This window comes from Ictidomys tridecemlineatus, chromosome 6, assembly GCF_052094955.1.
Source record: "Ictidomys tridecemlineatus isolate mIctTri1 chromosome 6, mIctTri1.hap1, whole genome shotgun sequence".
Lineage (NCBI taxonomy): Eukaryota > Metazoa > Chordata > Mammalia > Rodentia > Sciuridae > Ictidomys > Ictidomys tridecemlineatus.
The window spans coordinates 172,910,064-172,932,838 of NC_135482.1; the positions used below are offsets into that span (position 1 = coordinate 172,910,064).

At 34.8% G+C, this 22,775-nt stretch overlaps 1 protein-coding gene across 10 annotated transcripts in view; it reads left to right on the top strand.

Annotated features, from left to right (window-relative positions):
• N4bp2l2 (NEDD4 binding protein 2 like 2) overlaps window positions 1-22,775 on the top strand; it is an 87,742-nt gene that overhangs the window by 35,926 nt on the left and 29,041 nt on the right. Inside the window, exons 7-8 of one of the 10 annotated variants that reach the window (XM_078016137.1) lie at window positions 13,148-13,211; window positions 15,085-15,105. The exons of 8 other annotated variants lie outside the window; for them this stretch is intronic. In XM_078016137.1, the coding sequence (XP_077872263.1) occupies window positions 13,148-13,211; window positions 15,085-15,090 (70 nt within the window). In that variant the 3' untranslated portion in view covers window positions 15,091-15,105. Of the gene's footprint in view, window positions 1-13,147; window positions 13,275-15,084; window positions 15,106-22,775 lie in introns of those variants that run through there. One more of the 10 variants, XM_078016136.1, reaches the window with a different exon arrangement.

Consider the following 22,775-nt stretch of genomic DNA (forward strand, 5'->3'; position numbering starts at 1 on the left):
TTTGTGGACATTTTATTACCAGTTGAATAACTCAAGTGGCCCGAAGCAGTGTATCAGGGTAGTTTGGCAAAGCCATAAAATTTGTGTGGGACTTATTCTATTGATGGATGCACCTTGCCATTCTTTTTTTTTTTTTTTAATATTTTTAGGTTTTGGCGGACACAACATCTTTGATTGTATGTGGTACTGAGCATCGAACCCGGCCGCACGCATGCTAGGCGAGTGCACTACCGCTTGAGCTACATCCCCAGCCTGACCTTGCCATTCTGATAGAGCATTCTCCTCCATTTCTTCTTCAGCATTCTACATTTTCAGAGCTACTTCTGGGTTGTTCTGACCTTGATGGCATAACCTTATATCTGACCCTCACTTGATTGGTCAAGTTTTGATTATTTGTCTTAGTTTAAGTGGTGAGCTCTGTTCCCCTCCCTGGTTTGCCAGATCATGTAACAGAGAATTAGTAATGTCCTTCCAGCTGTCCTTTATAGGGTAGAACAAACTAAACACTTTGGAACATGGGGATATCTGAGTTGGCTACACAATGTATGAGGCTACCATGGTCCTAGCAGAGTCAGAGTTCCTTGATTTATGTTTTTGTTCTATTTTCTCTTATTGAAAAACACCAGCATTTAAGAAGATAGGGTCTGAATTCATATCATCTGTATTTTTGGAAGACCTAAACCTCACTCAGTGAATATACCCTCTTGACAGAGATGTCAGGTACCAGGTGTCATTTAGTCAAGCCTTTTTTCCTTGATTAAAAAAGACTTTGAAAGAAGCAAGAGTCCACTTCAATTGGTGTAGACTCTTAAATTGATATGAATCCCTCCCTAATCCTTCCTACCCTTACATGGGCTTGCCTGTAAAGTCTTGGGCAAGAACAGTAAGTAGGTGTCAGAACTCATATTCTTAGGGAGCTGACAGATTCAATTATTCTTATTTTGAACTCTGAGTGAGGAGTCATTACACGATGACTCTTTAATATGCAACTGGAATTTGCTAGCATATCAGCTAACTGACCCACCTTGGCATTGTCACTGTCTTTGACTTTTACCAGGGCAGTCATTAGATATGTCAGAAGGTAGATAAAAACCAGAGATAGCTTAATTGCATATGCTTCTGGGTGCAGGTAATATTCAAATTATAAATTAGTTGATATGGGAGGATGGGCCAGTCTGCCAGCTAGCACATCTTCACTCTTGCTGCCTTATTCAAAACTTTGGGTATAGGGGCTGAATGTGTAACTCAGTGGTAGAGAGCATGCCTTACACACTTGAAAATCTAGGTTCAATCCCAAATACAGAAGGAAAAAACAAGCAACTTTAGGAGGCTAGAGTGCCTACAGTTAACCAAATGAAGATACTCTGGGATATTTGTAGACAGTAGTCTCGTCAGTCTATGGGCTTTTTCTTTAGACTCACCAGACGTTTGCTGGCTGAAATGCCAGTGCCTCTGCCATTGCCACTGGTGTCATATATTCTTCTGAGTGCAAGGCCAGCTATGGCAGAGAAGATCTGAAGGAACAGGAATTGGCTGGCTGCCTGCTGGACTGGGTAGTGCTAGATCTGTTCCTGTCAAGATCCACTAGATGGGGCTGGGGATGTGGCTCAAGCAGTAGCATGCTCACCTGGCATGCGTGCAGCCCGGGTTCGATCCTCAGCACCACATACAAACAAAGATGTTGTGTCTGCCAAAAAACTAAAAAGTAAATATTAAAATTCTCTCTCTCTCTTAAAAAAAATTAAGAAAAAAAAAAGATCTACTAGATGTTTTCCCAGATCTGGGTGCAGAAAGAAGGCAGGAAAAAGTATAAACTAGTCCTTGGGAGTTCTTAAAGGAAACCAGAGGCATTGTTCAAGATGCACGATTTGTGGAGCATTAATTGCATGGGTACTAATCAGTCAGAATGCAGGCAAGTTACTGTACTATAAAGGAATTTATGGTTTTTTTGGGTTGTTTCAGTTGATGAGTCAATAGGAGTTCTGAAGAAGGGGTCTAGGGCTTCAGAATTAGGAGGGGACTGAGGGCACAAATGGTAGGAAGAATTCCAGCATTCTCACAAACAGGCTACAAAAGTTTACTGGTGATTATTAGTCCTTTGAGGTTTGAGACTCATTGATTCTTGAGAATCAAGTATAGTTTGTTGTGCATAAGAAAATGGTACAGTTTCTCCGGTTTTCTCCTAATTCTTTTATATAATACATGGAGAGTCCCAGATAGATTGTGAGATAAGGATATCTAGTTTAGGTGCATAGTGACTCTCTTGCTTCTGCCATTAGCTAGTACTAATGGGAAGTTAGAGTTTACGCCCTTGACCTTTCTTTCCTGGGTATAGGGAATAGAGTGTGGCCTCTCACTAGTACATGTGGAATTAACAGTAGGTATGTCTCTATGCCAGTTTAGAGACAAGTCTGAAAACTTGTGCAGAAGCAAGGAGAACAGAAACTGGTTGATATTCTCACTGGATAGGTTAGTGATAGGACTTAGGTCTTGGAGACCACAACTAGGGCAAGATATTCTGCTTGGAGAAGTCAGGAATGTAAAGATGCAGATGGGCTGTTCTAGCCAATGTCTTTAGAGAACTTGGAAAACCAATTCTATTCATTGACTTCAAGGACTAGGAGTTAGAAGGCCCTAAAGGGTAAATGACAGAACAGTCACAGAGGAAGGTACAAAATCATTTTGACAGAAAGTACAAAGGATCTCTGGTGTCTTTTTCAGCCCTTTGATGCTTGAATGTATTGACTCTATTTAAAGGAACAAGCCTCTAGCTGATACTGATGAATGTAGATATGATAGAGATAGTCTTTATTTGGTTAAAATTTATGTAGAAAATTAATAGAAATTATGTAGAAGACGAGACAAGCTCTTTAAGATGGGACCTTGGGAGAAAGTATCATTGGCAATTATTTCAATGTAAGAACAAAGGGGGAAAGAGAATGTTCTGGAGATTTCAAAGAGTAAAAAATTGAACAGGGTATACTTGAGTACATTAGATAGCAAATTGGCTAACTGGGAGTAAGAAAGGTTTAAAAACTTTCTAAGTATACTAACGTAATAAAGATAATATAGTGAATAGAATACTAAAATCACAATAAAGAAATCAATACATTGTTCTTATTGTGCTGTAATTCTATGGACTTTTACAAATTGCTGTCTCCATTCATGACTTATATTATGTAAAAAGATAGTATTTTTTGTTTTCTATGAATACTGTAAGTTAATGAAATACTATTTATGGATATTTGATTTGGTAAAAAATATTGAACATTATTATTGGTTTCCATTTGACCATAGTTAACAGACTAAAAATACGGGATGTTAGGACGAAAAAGAGTATGTAAGACATCTCATTCAAACTTCATATTTTAGATGAGAAAAGTGAAGTCAGAAGCAAACTAACTTACCTCCTACATGCAGTGGAAGGATGAGGACTAAGTACATTAGAGACTTCTGACTTTTAGTAGTTTCTATACCCAAAATCTTCCCACTGAGTATTAAGAGAGTAACATTAGCTTATAGTATTTATAGTTTGTCAATAAGTCTGAATCTTTGTCAGTTGTCATATTGGCTACCCAGAGAAATTTGTGGAGGTTCTAAGACAGTTATATGAGGGTTGGTTTCTTTCTTAATTTATATAATAAAAGCAGGAAGCATAATTGAAAATAGGCTGAGTTTTAGTCACTTGATTTTATACTCATATTCAACATTTTAATAAGAAAATAAGAAACTTTGCTATATGTAATTTGAGTGTTGAGGGACGAGGGGACTCATCCAACTCCACAATAGCCAGAAACTAGATATAATGTTTTATAAATTATTTTGTTGAGTGAATAGGAGAATATTGATTTTTAATAAAAACCCAAGGAAGACTGAAATTTTATAGTTTAAGCCATGACTACGTGTTGTCCACACATATGATTTTATTAATTTTACATAATGAAAAGTCAACACACTAGCATGTAGCTCTGTTATGGAGCATGTGTTTAACGTGTGCAAGACCCTGGGTTTAGTCCCAGTACCAAAAAATAGTCAACATAATTCTTATTTTTAATATCAATACAATGAAGCACAGATAGATAAAAAGAGTGAAAACTGAACCAAAGGCAAAGTAGTCAAGCCTGAAAGACAGCCAGGAAAGGAGTGTGAACCATCTTTGAAAAAGATGACCTTATCTGACTACTATGGCCATAGATGTGGACCCACCACAGGTTTGACTCTGTAGAGTTTTTCCTTTAGGACTTAAAGGGAAACAAAGCTGCTGGTGAGGACCAGGAAGGCAGCCAGCCCATCACAAAGGTTATAGTTTCTGGATCACACCATCACTGGCAATCTATGTATATATTCTAGGGTCTTCTTAATATGTTATGAAACAAAAAAAGTGGACAGTTGCAGGCAGGAAAGGAAAGCATGACTTAAAATTATGCTGGTTAACTGTTTAAGGAAAGACAAAATGGTGGTTAGTATGCTAAGCATCTTTCATAAGAGGGAACTGCTTCATCTGAGCATTTTGGAGGGCCAACAGAACTCGGTCAGGTGTGACTGATAGGTATACAGTGATAACAAGCATCCAAAGTCACTTCCACTTCAAGTGGAAGTGTTCTGTTATTTTGTTGTCTTTGTAGACACATACAAACCAGGATATAAATTATACATTTAGGTTGTTTAATCCTGATTTAAAAAAAAATTACAGAAGTAGGTGGATCAAAAGTAAGAACTTTTTTTTATTCCTCATCTCCCTCTCTACTTTCTAGGTAAGGTTAAAAGATTGATATACATCATTTAAGCTCCTTTTTTGGGGGATATGTATACACATAATATATACACATTATGTATGCACATTGATCAAGGACCTACTTTGTTCCAGTTCTGGTATAGATACTCTTTCACACCAAACACAAATAGAGGCACAGCTTGTTTATTTAGTCATTTCTGTGAACATTGGAACACGTCTAAAATCTCTAAGGAGGTAACTGATTTCCTAAAGATGATGTCATAAGCTCTGCAAACCCAAATCTCAGTATAGTACCTTTCAAAGTTCCCTGAGGCAGTTTACATTTTTGTACAAAAATGTAGTAAGGTTAGTTTTATAGTTTCCCCACCCTATGTATTTTATTAATTATTTTTATTTTTATATTTTTGGCACTGGAGATTGAACCTAGGGGCAGTGTACTACTGAGCTATATTCCCAATCCTTTTTGTTATTTTGAGACGGTGTCTCCCTAATTCCTGAGGCTCACGTAAGTTTCTTAAGCTGACCTGGAATTTATGATACTCCTGCCTTGGCCTCTGGGATTGTTGAAGTTCCAGGACTTTCCCACCACATCTGGCTTGCCTTGTGTTTTTTATCAGTAATGTGTGATAGTTGTGAAAGATGGAGCAACTCCAAAGAGAATTAAGAAGTTAGATCTCACAGCTTGAAAACATTTGAGGATACAAAAACTGGAAAATGCAAATAGAACTCAAAAAGCTTAACTACATGGAACTGTTTGAAACAAAGCCAAAAGTAGCTCCCATACAAGGCATTTAAGGTATAACTTTATAGCTTAGCACACTACTAGCATATTTACAGTGACAGTACATGGAAGGCAGAAAATAACATACACATTTATTAAGAAGAATATCAGCTATTTTCCAGTGAACAGAATTGTCTACCAAATGACCAAGTTGTATGTTATTTGTTAATATTTTAAAAATAAGGGCTATAAAATATGCATGCACACCATATTTTAAGGGTACAAAATTTTAAATTTGTACTTTTGAGGCTGTCTACTTTTAGATTTAGGAATAGGAGACAGGGTCTTATTATGTTACATAGCCTGGTCTTGAATTTTTTGATTCTTCTGCCTCAGCCACCCAAGAATCTAACATTATAGAAATGTGCCACCACATCCAACTTGCATTTTTTTATTCTTTGAGGGCATTATACTTCTTTTCTTTTTTTTTAAATTTTTTTTTAAAGAGAGAGGGGGGAGAGAGAGAGAATTTTGGTTTTTTTTTTTTTTAAAGAGAGAGTGAGAGAGAGAGAGAGAATTTTAATATTTTATTTTTTAGGTATCGGCAGACACAACATCTTTGTTTGTATGTGGTGCTGAGGACCGAACCCAGGCCGCACGCATGCCAAGTGAGCGCACCACCGCTTGAGCCACATCCCCAGCCCCTATACTTCTTTTCTTAAAAAAATATTTTTTTTGTTGTAGATGGACATAATACCTTTATTTTATTTGTTTTTATGTGGTGCTAAGGATCAAACCTGTGCCTCACACGTGCTAGACAAGTTTTCTACCACTGAGCTACAACCCCAGATCATTATAGTTCTTAATCTCATGTTTAAAAATGTTTAGAAACGTAGTTGCTAAATTTATTTTAAAACAACTGACTGTTTTAAGTGTGTCAGATGTGTTGAGAATCTTAAAAATTGTGATAAGTCAGGCTCTCTTAATAGTGCTGTTCAAAATGGGATTTACCATTAAGTTTTGATATGAAAGGATATTAATATCCTTTTAAAACATAGTAAGTACAATCCATGCGTGATGATGCATGCCTGTAATCCCAGTGACTCAGAAGAGAGGCTAAAGCAGGAGGATCAAATATTTGAGACCAGCCCGATAGTGAGCACCTGTCTCAAAATTTTAAAAAGGGGTGGGTATATAGCTCAGTGTTAAAGCATCCCTGAGTTCAGTCCCCAGTACCAAAACCAAAATAGTCGTTTAACACTTTATTTGTTGCTTTCCAAAATATCCCACATAGTATATGAATTAATTTTTAATCATATTAATTGATAAAATAGATACTTGTTATGGGAAAAATGAGATCCAAAATATATAAAAAAGGAAGATCCCTTTCCCTGCAAAATCTCAGATGTACAACTTTTCTGTCTGGATCCTGTTTGTGTTCTCAGGTTCTGAGCCACTATTTTAGGAGTATAAACCTTCTCTTGTAGGTATTGGTTTCTGTTGAGGCTACCGGAGAAAGTACTTTCCTGCTTCAAGAAGGGTGAAAATTAATGGTTTACTCTAATTACAAAGTTAACCATGACATTTTCACCTGTTTGTATAAATCACCAAATAAGCTCAGACAGAAGCAACAGCTTCTACTGTTCACCTCATAGTAAGATTAGTCATTCAATAGCATCTGCTATGTATGTCATAAGCACTGGGAGCAAAATCAATAAAAACTTCCCAAGAAAGTGGAAGAAGATAAATAAACCATAAGATGTGTTAGAAGGTGATAAATGTAAAGGAACCCAGTACAAAAGTAGGGGAGAGGAATAGGGGAAACTAGTTGCAGTTTTAAACAAGGGGTCAAGATGGGTATTACCTGAGAAGGTGACATTTGAGCACCTTAGTTGAACTAATTTGAGTTTAAACAGTAATTAAGGGAATTTCGGACAACATAAAACCCGAGCCTATTTTTAGTGTTCATTATGCATATGACCAAGTAACTAATTAATTAGCTATATAGTTTCCTAGGTGAACAGGAAAAATTGCTTCTGTGAAGCAATATTGTCAATGGCTACTCATTTTTTAGCAATGAAAATGAGCAACAAGTATTTAAAAAAATAAATAAAAGGAATTGACCAAAGCTTGGATATTCAACGAGATTTGTTGTACAGAAGAGGAAGCATAATTGACAGAATTGGAGTTAATATATTAGAATATTGAACTAGTTTACCTTGTTAATCATGGTTTATATGCATACAACTGTGTGGTCTTGTCAAGAAAAAATAAGATTTTTTAAATATTTGAAACAATCACATTGAAATAAGGAGAATTTACTTGAGAAGGTCTTAAGAGGTTTGAAAATTAACCTCTTAGCTCCCTCAAGGAATTTAACTTTCATAAAAACAGTGGTTTTTAATCTGACACATTTTAAAAGTATATGGAACTTTATCTTTTTATACATTCCTAAAATATGGCTAAGGATGGGCAGGATAAGGCTTAATTAAATTGCTAAAGCTAGCTTTGAATTTGTAATCCTTTTGCCTCAGCCTCCTGAGCTTCTGGGATTACAGGTGTGTACCAGCATGCCCAGTGTAAAAAAAAAAAAAAAAAAAAAAAAAAAAACTTTTAAAAAATATACATTAACAAATAATTTTTTGAATCTTTTTTTTTTTTCTTTTTTGAGTACCAGGGATTGAACTCAGGGGCACTCCAGCACTGAGCCACATCCCCAGCCCTATTTTGTATTTTATTTAGACAGGGTCTCACTGAGTTTCTTAGCACCTCACTTTTGCTGAGGCTGGCTTCAAACTCTCAATCTAATGGAATCTGCACACTGGCTATTTTTGTTATGGAATAATTTTATGTTTATTTAATCTAGGTTTAAATATTGACCTTAAATATTGAGAAAATTTGGTATATATGTATTTTTCAGTTGCCTAATTTATTTGCTGAAGAAAGTCTGAAGAGTATTTTTTTTTTAAATTACATTAGTGGTACATGTTTACTTTACAAAATTTAGATATACAGATAATTACAAAGACATCCACCTCAATAATTTACTACCATTATTAATATTTTGCATATTGCCACATTTCTAAACAGGTATGTGTATGTATGTTTAAATATGTAAATATATAAACACATATACGCATCATTATTAGAATTGTGGAATTAGGGGACTGGGGTTGTGGCTCAGTGGTAGAATGCTTGCCTAGCATGCATGAGGCACTTGGAGCCACATAAATATGTAAAAATAAAGATATGTGTCTACCTAAAACTTAAGAATAAAAATTTGAAAAAAAATAAAAAACATTTTGGAATTATATAATAAATACGACAGTATAAAATTTTGTGGGCTTTTATAATTTTAATAGCTATATGCATAATGATTCAGAATATATACTCTGAAATCCCAGAGACTTGTGTTTAAGTCTAGCTCCACACATTTATGAATTATGTGAACTTGGCAAACTTCTGAGCCCAAATTATTTTTTAATTAAGTGCAAACTTTATTTATTTTTAATTTTTATTTTTTTTTTGTGGTTCTGGGGATTGAACCCAGAACCACAAAAAAAAAATAACTCACTCTACCAACTGAGTTATGTCCCCAACCAACTTTTTTTTTAATATAACTTTTTGTTTATTTTTTTATGTGGTGCTTTTTGATAGAGGGCCTCACTAAGTTGTTGGGGCTGACCTTGAAATTGTGATCCTCCTCAGCTTTCTGAGTCACTGGGATGCCAGGTATGCAACCACCATGCCTGGCTCCTAAATGCCAGTTTTTTAAACTGTTAAATGGGAATAATGATGGTAAAACTTTCATCATAAGTTTAAAATATAAAAAAAATCTGCCCCATAGCAAGTATATGGGAAATATAAACCATTATTGTTGCTTTGTATCTTAGGTTGTTTCTAATCCAATATGTTCTGAAAATTTTTACTAGTTCAATGTTTATTTTTCTGAAATACAATGCTTACTGTATTAAATCTATTTGAATATTTTATTAGACTTTAAAATTTTAGTTAAAATCATGATTCTATAAACTTTAGCTAAACTAATAACTTCTAATTCCATATAAAGTTTGTTTTCAATTATATATCACTGTAAAAAAGTACACAATTCAGACATTTTCATGAGTTCCAGTTTCTCAACATCCTTACCCTGTTAATTGTCAATCACTTTTATTATAGCAGTACAAGTGAGTGTGAAGTATTGTTTCACTGTGGTGTTGATTTTCCTTTTCTTGAAGGCAAATGATGTTGAGCACCATTTTATTTTCTCATTGGAGAAAAATCTCCTCCGATTCTTTGTCCATTTTTAAAATCAGGTTGTTTTTTAATTATTGAGTTGTAGAAGCTCTTTATTCTGGGCAAAAATTTCATAACATATATAATTTGCAGATATTTTCTCCCAGTGCGGGCTGTCTTTTCACTTTCTTGATGTCCCTTGAAGCACACAAGTTTTAATTTTTGAACAAGTCCAATTTATCTTGGTTGCTTATAGTTTGGCGTCATCTAAGACTCACAGCTTAATTCAAAGTCATGAAGATAAACATCTATGTTGCCTAATTGGAGTTTTATTATACTAGTTCTTATATTTGAGTCCTTGATCCATTTTAAATTAAATTTTGTATATTGTGTGAAGTAGACTCCAATCTCATTCTTTTGCATGTAAATGTCCAGTTGTACAGCATTACATCATTAGACTCTTCTTTCCTCATTGAATTTGGTGGACATTTATAATCCTAGCTACTTTGGGGAGTGACAAGTTCAAGGCCAGCCTTTGCAATTTAGTGAGACCCAAAATAAAAAGGGGTGGAGATGTATCTCAGTAGTAAAACTCACCAGAGTTCAATTCCTCGTAGGGAGGCGGAGGAGTCATTTGTCTGTAAATATAAGGGTTTATTTTTGGACCTTAAGTTCTCTTCCATTAATTTATATGTCTCCTTTTGTCAATAGCACTCTGTCTTAATTACTATAGCTTTATGGTAGGTTTTGAAATCAGTGTGAATTTTCCAATTTTGTTATTTTTCAAGATTATTTTGGTTATTTTGTGTTCCTTGATTTTTCATATGAATTTCAGGATCAGCTTGCCAATTTCTGCAAAAAAAATGAAGTTGAGAATTTTGTGGGGACTACATGAAACTAGATAATTTTAACCATCGTATATCTTCTGATACATGAATGTGGCTATCTTTCCCATGGTATTATTTTCACTTTTATAGTTTTCTTTAGTTTCTACACCCTTAGCACCAAGCCCTACTTTTAAAATTTGTTAAGTGGAAATAATGATGAACTTTCATTATAGGTTAAAGGATTAATATTTCAACCATCTTTTGTGATCTTCAGAATACAAATCTTGTACTTCTTTTGTTACATTTTTTTCTTTTTTTATTCTTGATGCTATCATCAATGGAATTTTCTTAATTTTCATGTCATTCAGTCTTTTTAGTCTGGATTTTGACATCCCCTTTTCTTGCATAATTGCCTTCTCTTGATGGCAGTTAGTATGATGTTGAAAAGGAATTGTAAGAGCAGACATTCTTGTATTTTTTTCTGATGTTAGGAAAAAGTTAGCTTTTCACCATTGAGTTTTATGTTAGCTCTGGGTTTTTCATACATGTACAATATCTGGGTAAGGATTTTCTTTCTATTCCTAGCTTGTTATGTGTTTCTGCATCTATTGAAATGATCATTTTTGTCTTTTATTCTACTGATATGGTATATTAATCAATTGATATTTGGATATTGCATTAACCTTACACTCTTGGGGTAACCCACTTGATCATAAGGTATAATCCACCATTCCTTTTTTATGTTACTGCACTCAGTCTGGTAGCATGTTTTTGAGGTTTTTACATAATATTGGTCTGTACCTTTCTTTTCTTGTGATGTGTTTGGTTTTGGTATCAGTGTGATACTAGCCTCTTAAAAGTAATTGGGAAGTGTTTCTTTTTTTTTTTATTTTTGGAAGAGTTTGTGAAGAATCATATTAATTCTTCTTTAAGTGTTAGAATTCTGGGGCTGGGATTGTGTGGCTCAATGGTGGAGTGCTCACCTAGCAAGGGCGGGACCCAGGTTCCATCCTCAGCACCATATAAAAATAAAGGCATTGTGTTGTGTCGATCTACACCTGAAAAACAAATATTAAAAAAAAAAGTATTAGAATTCACCATTGAAGCCATCTGGGCCTGGGCTTTTCTTTGTGGGGAGTTCTGAGTCTCTTTTAAAATCTAGTTTGTTTGTTTTCCAACCTTTATTCATTGCTTCAAGAATTCTTTTCTTTCATTCATATATGATTTAAAAAAATGACTATAATCTTATTTGATAAGAATTATCATCATGTTATACTGTGTTCAGTATATGTGCATATTTGAGGTGTTGGAGATAGTACTCAGGGATTTGTACATACTAAGTGATCCTTCTACCACTAAACTATGTACTCCCAGCCCAATAATCTTATTTTATAAAGCAATATCAATAAGTCACTTTGCTTTAACATAAAAAAGACATTTATAAAATAGTCATTTTGTGCTTTTAATTTCATAATTGCAGGCTTTTCATATTATGACAATAATGTAGTTATGAGGTTTATCTAAGTAGAAGTGATCCAACATACTTTTAACAATATTTCACATACGTAAGAATAAGATATTAGATTTTCTAGTTATTTTTTAAAAATAATTACTACCTAGATCATAAATGCCAAAATAGCATTTTTAAGGAAAAAATGGCTTCATTAAGTATGGAAAAACCATTAGCTATATTTTTTTCAGTTGATGCATATGACGTTAAATGCAATTTTCAGCACTTCAGACTATGTTTTCTTTATACAACTTTTGAAAGAGCCTGGTATTATCATTCCCATCTTGTAAATGTATTTTGTAAATAGTGGAGTATGAGCATAACATTAGTAGATTATTATTTTATAAATTAATTTTTAAAAGGTTATTATGCAGTATCATTATCCAGTCCTATTTCACTTCACACAAAAGTACAAAGGCCACCGTGCATGAATCCTGTCTCTCTTTAGGTTGTCAGTATTAATGCCAAGATGTGTCTACAAAAATCAGTTGTATTTTTAATCACTAAGGAATCTTTTTTAAATTAATTTATTTTTTATAATTAGGTATATATGACAGCAGAATACATTTTGATTCATTGTACACAATTGCAGCACAGCTTTTCGTTTCTCTGGTTGTACATGATATAGGGTCACACCGTATATACACGCAGACATTTACCTAGGGTAATGATGTCCATCTCATTCCAACAACACTAAGGAATCTTGCTGAGTAGTTATCAGCAAGAAATATCCTAAAGGGCTGGGGATGTGGCTCAAGCGGTAGCACACTCGCCTGGCATACATGCGGCCCGGGTTCGATCCTCAGCACCACATACAAACAAAGATTTGTGTCCGCCGAGAACTAAAAAATAAATAAATATTTTAAAAAATTCTCTCTCTCTCTAAAAAAAAAAAATCCTAAAGTTTACATTACTAAGTTTTTGAAAATCTTTAATGAAGAAACTTTTAATAATACAAAAAATAAATAATAGAAGAGAAATATTCTGGTTATCAAAGGCCATCTGTGTTTTTTCTTTCAAAAAGGAAATGGCACTTTTTTCCCTTTATCCATAGCATGTGAACTTACTTTTCCAATCACACCGATGGATTTGCTTTGCTCATTTACATTCTCCTTCAGGTCTTGTTTACAGGTGCTCTCAATTGTGAAAATGCCAGTTTTGAAATACAGCCTCAGACCAAAAGTAAGAAGGTTTCCTAATTTCAGACTTGTGTTTTCTATGAAACATTAGCACTGGGCTGTAAGTGAGCTAATGAACCTAAGATATTGGCTAGTGCTTCAGAAATCAGTATTGGCCTTTACATAGTGATCTGATGAAAATTCATTGAAATTGAAAAAGTAATTGAACATAAACTATACTGATATAAAAGTTTGAGTAAATGTTAATTTGAGATACAAATAAACTAGAAATAGATTAGAACCAAATACAAAAAATTGACACAGAGGATAATATTGCTGTAATGGGACAAGAGAAATTTACATTTTAGAGCAAAATAAAGTCAGCTGAAATAGCATGGAAACTTCTCTAAAACTATGTCTACTTTTATAATATCTACTTTTGTTCTCTAGGAGTCAGGGTAGAAGCAGTCTTTGTGTGTGTGTGTGTGTGTAGTGCTGGGAATTGAACCCAGGACCTTGTGCATGCAAGGCAAGCACTCAACCAACTGAGCCTAGAAGCAGTCTTTTTTACCTACTCATAGGAAAACCATATGTAATATGACTCTCAAGTAAAGAGTCTAATTATAGTGATCAATTTAGTTACTTTATAATCATACTGGGTATAAAACCAAACTGGAAAATGATTCATTTTATGCATTCAACTAAGAAAAATGCATTCTTTGTCATCTAAGTATAATGATGATTGGCTATAACAACTAAACCCACTATAAATAAGTGTTCACTTATTCAACAAATAAATATTGATCACCCATTACAAATTGGCTAGGATTGTGTATAGTATTTTATATGCCTTTTATTGACATTTTAATGCATTATATAATATAGGCATAAAAGGTAAAAGTAAGCCAGTGCTATCCATTTATTTACATGGCAAACTCAATTTTAGAGGATTTGTCTAACATTTGCAGGGCCTAACGTTTGATTCACAGTAAAACAACAACAAAAATGATTTTTTGAACTGTGGAATTCTATGAAATTCATTACACAAAACAAAGACAATATGAGCTACCTTTGGGTCTTGCTCCCAAGACAGGGTCATCATCTGCCTTGAGGGAGATATAAAGATTCAGAAGTTGGACTAGACTGAGAGTATTTAGAGAAGAAGAATTTGTATAATAGTGAAATAGAAAACAAGGATAAACCAGGAAAATTGGCCTAGAGTTTTAATATTTCAGGTGTGAATAAAAGCCATGATGTTATGAACCAGCTAAACGGGCTTACCCGGTTTTAGATCCTGGACCTCTTCCTTGAATTACTCCTTTGCTCCATAGCCCCTCTCCCTGTAAAAATTATAGACACGTATTTACATATTCTGTATTCTATTAATTTTAGGGGGTTCACAGACCTTCTAGAGTCTTGGATATCTGAAAGTGATTGTTGGCATTCAGTGTTTGTGGTAGAAGGAATACAAAGTGGATAAGAGAAAGTGATTTGTGCCAGAAACTAATGTGAGTGAGTGAAAGCTCTTCATAAGGTCAGAGCAAGATGAAGGCCTCAATCAGTGAGCTTGAAATTAACTATTCCACAAGAGTTGAGGCCCTGCTGCTGATGGGGAGGCTGAATAACTGGGGCTTTAGGCACACCTTCTCTTCAATCAGAACACAGTTTCCTCCAATTTTATCTGTCCATATATTTTGGTTCTGAGTTACCTTTTGTTTAATAAATGGGTTCTACTTCTAAAAATAATTAGAAGCATTTTAAAGGCAGTAGTATTTAAAAAGTATAATATTTGCATCAGAAAACTGGCTTGAGTTCTGTTAGCTGTGCAGTCTTAGAGAAATCACCCTCTTAGAGTTGTTTTTTTCTGTTTGTGAAATAGAAATAATAGTACCCCTGTTGTGACTAATTAGCAAACTAAATATTGTCTCCATTTTCAGGTGTGACTGAAGAAATGTCAAATTTACTAGTAAGTCAACAACTCAGGTGAGGTGGAAACTCAAGTAATGTTATACTCTGGATCTAGTGTTTGGCCCTAAGAGATTAAAACTTTACATATATAATTCTCTTCATTGTTGGAAGATATTTTAATGTTCTAACATCTAAGGACCTACCAAATGCTTGAATTCTTGCTCAGTCTACGTAAGAAGACTTTTTATCTGGACTCTTTGATATTGCTTTCCTTCTGCCTAAATCCAGTCTTTATTGTTTCTTTCTTTCTTTCTTTCTTTTTTTTTTTTTTGAGAGAGTGAGAGAGGAGAGAGAGAGAGAATTTTTAACATTTATTTTTCAGTTCTCGGCGGACACAACATCTTTGTTGATATGTGGTGCTGAGGATCGAACCTGGGCCGCACGAGCATGCTACCGCTTGAGCCACATCCCCAGCCCCCTTTATTGTTTCTTTAAATGTTGCTTTTTTATTTGAAAATAAATACATTTATTTTTTTTTCCATCCTTCAACAATATTTTCATTAGATACAGAATACTAGATTGACAGTTATTTCCTCTCAGTACTTTGAAGTTATCATTCCATTGCCTCTGATAGAAGTGTGGAATGTTGTTACTGATGAGAAGTCAGCTGTCAGTCTAATTTTTTTCCTATGAAGGTAGCCTGCATTTCATGGCCAATTTTAAGGTGTTTTCATTTTCTTTAGTATTTGAACTTTTATTGTCATGTATCTCTGTAACGATTTATTTTTCTTTATTCTATTTGAGATTTGCTAGACTTTAATATGTGGGAGAGTGTGTTTCATCAGTTTTGGAAATTTCTCAGCTCTTTTTTTTTTTTTTACAAATATTGACTCTGTCTTGTTCTCTCTCCTCCTGCCTTTCCTTCTCAGAATCTAATTACATATTAAGTTTTCTTATTTTCTCTTCTATCTCTTAACCTATTATTCCCACTTATTAAATTTTATTTTTTATTGCTGCTTTCTGGACATTTTCTCTTTTTTGCATTTTTTATTTGTTCTTTTAATAGATGGCAGTAGAGCGTATTTTGACATTGATATAAACATGGAGTATATCTTATTCTAATTGGGATGCCAGTCTTGTTGTTATATATTATTGGAGCTTCATTGTGGTGTTTTCATATATGTATAAAGGAAAGTTATTTCAGATTTATTCCATTGTCTTTTCTTTTTTAAATTATTTTAATTTGTTATATATGAAAGCAGAATGCATTACAATTCATACTAAACATATAGGGCACAATTTTTCATATCTCTGGTAGTATATAAAGTATATTCACACCATTTGTGTCTTCATACATGTACTTAGGGTAATGATGTCCACCTAATTTCACCATCTTTTTTACCCTCTTGCCCTCTCCCCTTTGCTCCATCTAGAGTTTGTCTAATCTTCCCATGCTCCCCCTTTCAACTCCACTATGAATCAGCTGCCTCATATCAGAAAAAACATTAGGCATTTGTTTTTTGGGGATTAGCTAACTTCACTTAGAATTATATTCTCCAACTTTATCCATTTACCTGCAAATGCCATGATTTTATTCTCCTTTATTGCTGAGTCATATTCCATTGTGTATACATACCATATTTTCTTTATCCATTCATCTACTGAAGAGCGCCTAGGTTGGTTCCACAGTTTAGCTATTGTGAATTGTGCTGCACTAAACATTGATGTGGCTGTGTCCCTGAAGTATGCTGTTTTTAAGTCCTTTGGGTATAGACTGAGGAGAGGGACAACTGGGTCAAATGTTGGTTCCATTCCCAATTTTCCAAGAAATCTCCATACTACTTTATATATTGGCTGCACCACTTTGCAGTCCCACCAGCAGTGTTATGAGTGTACCTTTTTTTTTTTTTTTAAGTTTTTTTAGTTGTAGAGGAATACAATACCTTTATTTTATTTATTTTTATGTGGTGCTTAGGATCAAACCCAGTGCCTCACACATGCTAGGTAAGCGCTCTACCACTGAGCTACAGCCCCAGCCCCGAGTGTACCATTTTCCCCACATCCTCGCCAACACTTATTGTTGTTTGTATTCTTAATAGCTGCCATTCTGGGGCTGGGGCTGGGGCTCAGTGGTAGAGCGCCTGCTGTGCATATGTGGGGCACTGGGTTTTATCCTCAGCATCACATACAAGTAAAGATATTGTGTTCAACTACAACTAAAAAAATATTTTTAAAAAATAGCTGCCATGCTGACTGTGGTGAGATGAAATCTCAGTTTTGATTTGCGTTTCTCTAATTGCTAGTGATGATAGACTTTTTTATGTATTTGTTGATTGATTGTACATCATCTTCTGAGAAGTGTCTCTTCAGGTTCTTGGCCAATTTATTGATTAGGTTATTTGTTTTTTTAGTGTTTAGCTTTTTGAGTTCTTTATATAATTTAGAGATTAGCGCTCTCTCTCATGTGTGAGGGTTAAAGATTTGCTCCCAAGATGTAGGCTCTCTATTCACCTTACAGATTGTTTCTTTTGCTGAGAAGAAACTTTTTAGTTTGAGTCCATCCCATTTATTGATTCTTGATTTTAATTCTTGCGCCACAGGAGTCTTGTTAAGGAAGTTGGGGCCTAATCTCACATGCTAGAGATTAGGATCTACCTTTTCTTCTATTAGATTCAGGGTCTCTGGTTTTATTCCTAAATCCTTGATCCATTGTGAGTTGAGTTTTGTGCATAGTGAGAGATAGGGATTTAACTTCATTTTGTTGCATATGAATTTCCAGTTTTCCCAGCTCCATTTGTTGAAGAGGCTATCTTTTCTTCAATTCATGTTTTTGGCACCTTTGTCTAATATAAGATAATTGTAGTTTTGTGGGTTAGTCTCTGTGCCCTCTATTCTGTACCATTGGCCTACCAGTCTGCTTTAGTGCCAATACCATGCTGTTTTTGTTCCTTTTGCTCTGTAGTATAGTTTAAGGTCTGGTATAGTGATGCCACCTACTTCATTCTTCTTGCAAAGTATTGCATTAGCTATTCTGGATCTCTTATTTTTCCAGATGAATTTCATGACTGTTTTTTCTATTTCTATGAGAAATGTCTTTGGGATTTTGATTGGAATTGCATCAAATCTGTATAATGCTTTTGGTGGTATGGTCATTTTGACAATATTAATTCTGCTTATCCAAGAACAAGAGAGATCTTTCCATCTTCTAAGGTCTTTTTTAGTTTCTTTCTTTAGCAGGCTTTTAGAGGTCTTTTGCCTCTTTTGTTAGGTTTGTTTCCCAATTATTTTATTTTTTTGAGGCTATTGTAAATGGGGTAGTTTTCTTTTTTTTGGATTTTTTTTATTGGTTGTTCAAAACATTACAAAGCTCTTGACATATCATATTTCATACATTAGATTCAAATGGATTATGAACTACCATTTTTACCCCAAATAGAGATTGCAGAATCACATTGGTTACACATCCACATTTTTACATAATGCCATATTAGTAACTGTTGTATTCTGCTACCTTTCCTATCCTCTACTATCCCCCCTCCCTTCCCCTCCCATCTTCTCTCTCTACCCCATCTACTGTAATTCATTTCTCTCCTTGTTTTTTTTCCCATTCCCCTCACAACCTCTTATATGTAATTTTGTATAACAAGAGGGTCTCCCTCCATTTCCATGCAATTTCCCTTTTCTCTCCCTTTCCCTCCCACCTCATGTCTCTATTTAATGTTAATCTTTTCTTCCTGCTCTTCCTCCCTGCTCTGTTCTTAGTTGCTCTCATTATATCAAAGAAGACATTTAGCATTTGTTTTTTAGGGATTGGCTAGCTTCACTTAGCATAATCTGCTCTAGTGCCACCCATTTCCCTGCAAATTCCATGATTTTGTCATTTTTTAGTGCTGCATAATACTCCATTGTGTATAAATGCCACTTTTTTTATCCATTCATCTATTGAAGGACATCTGGGTTGGTACCACAGTTTAGCTATTGTGAATTGTGCCATGTTTGATTATTTATCTTTTTTTTATATTTAGTTTGTTTCTCCATGATTAGCTTTCCCCCCGCCCTCTGTCTTTACTGAGGCACTTTCCCCTGATGGTTTTGGTTATTGTTTTTCATTTCTTCCTCTTGTAGTTTTGCTCAGGATGCTTTGCAATGCTGGTTTTCTGGCTGCAAATTCTTTTAACTTTTGTTTATCATGAAAGATTTTTATTTCGTTGTCATACCTGAAGCTTAATTTTGCTGGATACAAAATTCTTGGTTGGCATCCATTGTCTTTCAGTGTTTGAAATACGTTGTTCCAGGATCTTCTCACTTTCAGCATCTGTGATAAAAAATCCGTTGTTAACCTTATTGGTTTACCCCTGAATGTAATCTGCCTCCTTTCTCTTGTAGCTTTTAATATTTTCTCTTTGTTCTGAATATTGGATATCTTCATAACAATGTGTCTTGGCGTTGGTCTACTGTGATGTTGTATGCTCGGTGTCCTGTATGCATCTATAATTTGTATATCCGTTTCCTTTTTTATTTCTGGAAAGTTTTCTATAATTATTTCATTCAGCAGGTTGCTCATTCCCTTGGTTTGAACCTCTATACCTTCCTCTATCCCGATGACTCTTAAGTTTGGTTTTTTTATGTTATCCCATATCTCTTGGATGTTTTTCTCGTGATTTTTTACCAGCCTTTCTGAGTTGGCTAGACTCTTTTCAAGATGATATATTTTGTCTTCATTATCTGTCGTTCTGGCTTCTACTTGCTCCACTCTGTTAGTGTTGCTCTCATTTGAGTTTTTAATTTGGTTTATAGTTTCCTTCATTTCTAGAATTATTGTTTGATTTTTTTTAATAATCTCTATCTCCTGATAAAGTTGCTTATTTTCTTCTTTTATCTGTTTATGTAATTCATTTTCAATGTGTTCTTTCACTGTTTGAATTTGCTGTCTCATATCCTCTTTAAGGTTCCATTCCATCTGTCTAAGGTGTTCCTTGAGTTCTTTATATGGCCATTTTTCTGCTGACTCTAGGTCCTCCTGAATATTTAGGCTGACCTGCATTGTTTGTACTCCTTTTCTTCCTTGCTTTTTGAAGCTGCTCATGTTACTTCTTGTTCTGTTTGACTGCTGAGTTACTGTTTACTCCTATAAATTTATTTGATGCTTGGGAGGAAAGGTATTAGAAGAGAAGGGAAGAAGTCACTAAAGAGAATGAGAGTAAGCAGGTAGAATTCAAGGAAGGGGGAATAAGGAAATTGAAAAGAAATGAAAAGACAAAAGAAAAAAATAGAAAAGAAAAAAAGAAAAAAAATTTTAAAAATAATGAAAAAGATAAAAATTAAAATTTAAAAAATAATTTAGAAAATTCAAAAAACAAAAAAATGAAAATGAAAAAAAACAAATTAAAAAAAATTAATAAATGCAGTCTTAGAGTTTGATTAACTTCTCTTCCAGTAGGTGGCGCTGTGCCCACCAGGCCAAGCTTCTCCTCTCAATAAACGGGAACCAATCACTGTGCAGCAGCTCCTCCTCCCAGACTGGGGGAGTCTCCAATCCTGAGTGCCTAGGGCCTTCTCTTGTGTCTAGTCACTTCCCCACTTTTTCTCAAGCCAGGCCCCGCTCACCGGTGACACTCACCACAATACTTGCTACATGCCAGGTCTGCTCCCAAGAGCCCTATTTTCATGAACGACTGGGCACACTCTCCCTGTTTGCCATTCCCTCAGATCCTAAGTTTGTAGAGCTTGGGGCTGAGAACCCTCAGCGTATTTTGCTTGCCCTCCGGTAGCCACGCCCCTGGTAGCTGGTGCAAGAGACCTCAGCTGTCAGCACTGGTGGGAGCTGTAGCCAGGAGTTCCGAGCCATGGGTCCCGCAGCACGTCTGATTCCCTCGGTCTGGCTATTGCGCTCATGGGAGAGCTGGGAGGGGCCCTTAAGATTTCCCCGCTGTGTGGACAGGGAAGGCTAGGGGGTTACACACCTATCGCCGCTGGTTTCAATGAAATTATCATCCCTGGAATGAACTTTTTGATATGTTTTTGTATTCGATTTGCCAGAATTTTATTGAGAAGTTTTCTTTCTTTGATATGTCTTTGTCTGGTTTTGGGTGACATTGGCCTCACAGAATGAGTTTGGAAGTGCTCCCTCTTTTTCTATTTCCTGAAATAAATTGAAGAGAATTGGTATTAGTTCTTCTTTAAAGGTCTGGTAGAACTCGGCTGTGTTTACTTCTGGTCTGGGACTTTTCTTGGTTGGTAGCCTTCTGATGTTGTCTTCTATTTATTTCATTGCTTGAAATTGATTTGTTTAAATTGTATATATCATCCTGATTCAATTTGGGCAAATCATCTAATTCTAGAAATTTGTCAAGTCCTTCAATATTTTGTTTTGTGGGAGTACAAGTTTTCAAAATAATTTCTAATTATCTTCTGTATTTCTGTAGTGTCTATTGTGATATTTCCTTTTTCTTCATGTATGTTAGTAATTTGAGTTTTCTCTCTCCTCTTATTAGCATGGCTAAGGGTTTGTCAATTTTGTTTGTTTTTTCAAAGAATCAACTTTTTCTTTTGTTATTTTTTCAATTGTTTCTTTTTTTTTTTTTAAAGAGAGAGTGAGAGAGGAGAGAGAGAGAGAGAGGATTTTTAATGTTTATTTTTTAGTTCTCGGCGGACACAACATCTTTGTTGGTATGTGGTGCTGAGGATCGAACCCGGGCCGCACGCATGCCAGGCGAGCGCGCTACCGCTTGAGCCACATCCCCAGCCCATCTTTTGTTTCTATTTTATTGATTTCAGCTCTGATTTTAATTATTTCCTGTCTTCTACTGCTTTTTGGTGTTAATTTGTTCTTTTTCTTGGGCTTTGAGATGTAATATTAAGTCTTTTTTTGTTGTTGTTGACTTTTCTTCTTTTAAGGAATGAAATCCTTGCAATGAACTTTTCTCTTCATTGCGTCCCAGAGATTTTGACACATTGTATCTGTGTTCTCATTTACCTCGAAGCATTTTTTAATCTCCTCATTGATGACTTTTGCAACACATTGTTCATTCAGTAGCATATTATTTAGTCTCCAGGTGTTGGAGTAGCTTTTATTTTTTATTTTATCATTGATTTCTAATTTCATTCTATTATGATCTGATAGAATGCAGAGTAGTATCTCTACTTTTTTATATTTGCTAAGAATTGCTTTGTGGCATAATATATGGTCTATTTTAGAGAAGGATCCATGTGCTGCTGGAAAAAAGTATTCTTTTATTGAAGGATGAAATATTCTATATGTCATTTAAGTCTAAAGTTATTGATTGTATTATTGAATTCTATAATTTCTTTGTTCAGGTTTTGTTTGGATGATCTATTCAGTGGTGAAAGAGGTGTGTTAAAGTCACCCAGAATTATTGTGTTTTGGTGTATTTGACTCTTGAACTTGAAAAGAGTTTGTTTGATGAATGTAGTCGCTGCATTATTTGGAGCTTATAAATTTACTATTGTTAATGTCTTCTTGATGAATGGTTCCCTTAAGCAATATGAAATATCCTTCTTTATCCCTTTTGATTAACTTTGACTTGAATCCACTTTATTTGATATGAGGATGGAAACCCCTGCTTGCTTCTGCAGTCCATGTGAGTGGTATGATTTTTCCCAACCTTTTACTTACAGTCTGTAGATATCTGTTTCTAAAAGATGAGTCTTCTGAAGGCAGCATATTGTTGGGTCTTTTTTTTTTTTTAATACAATCTGC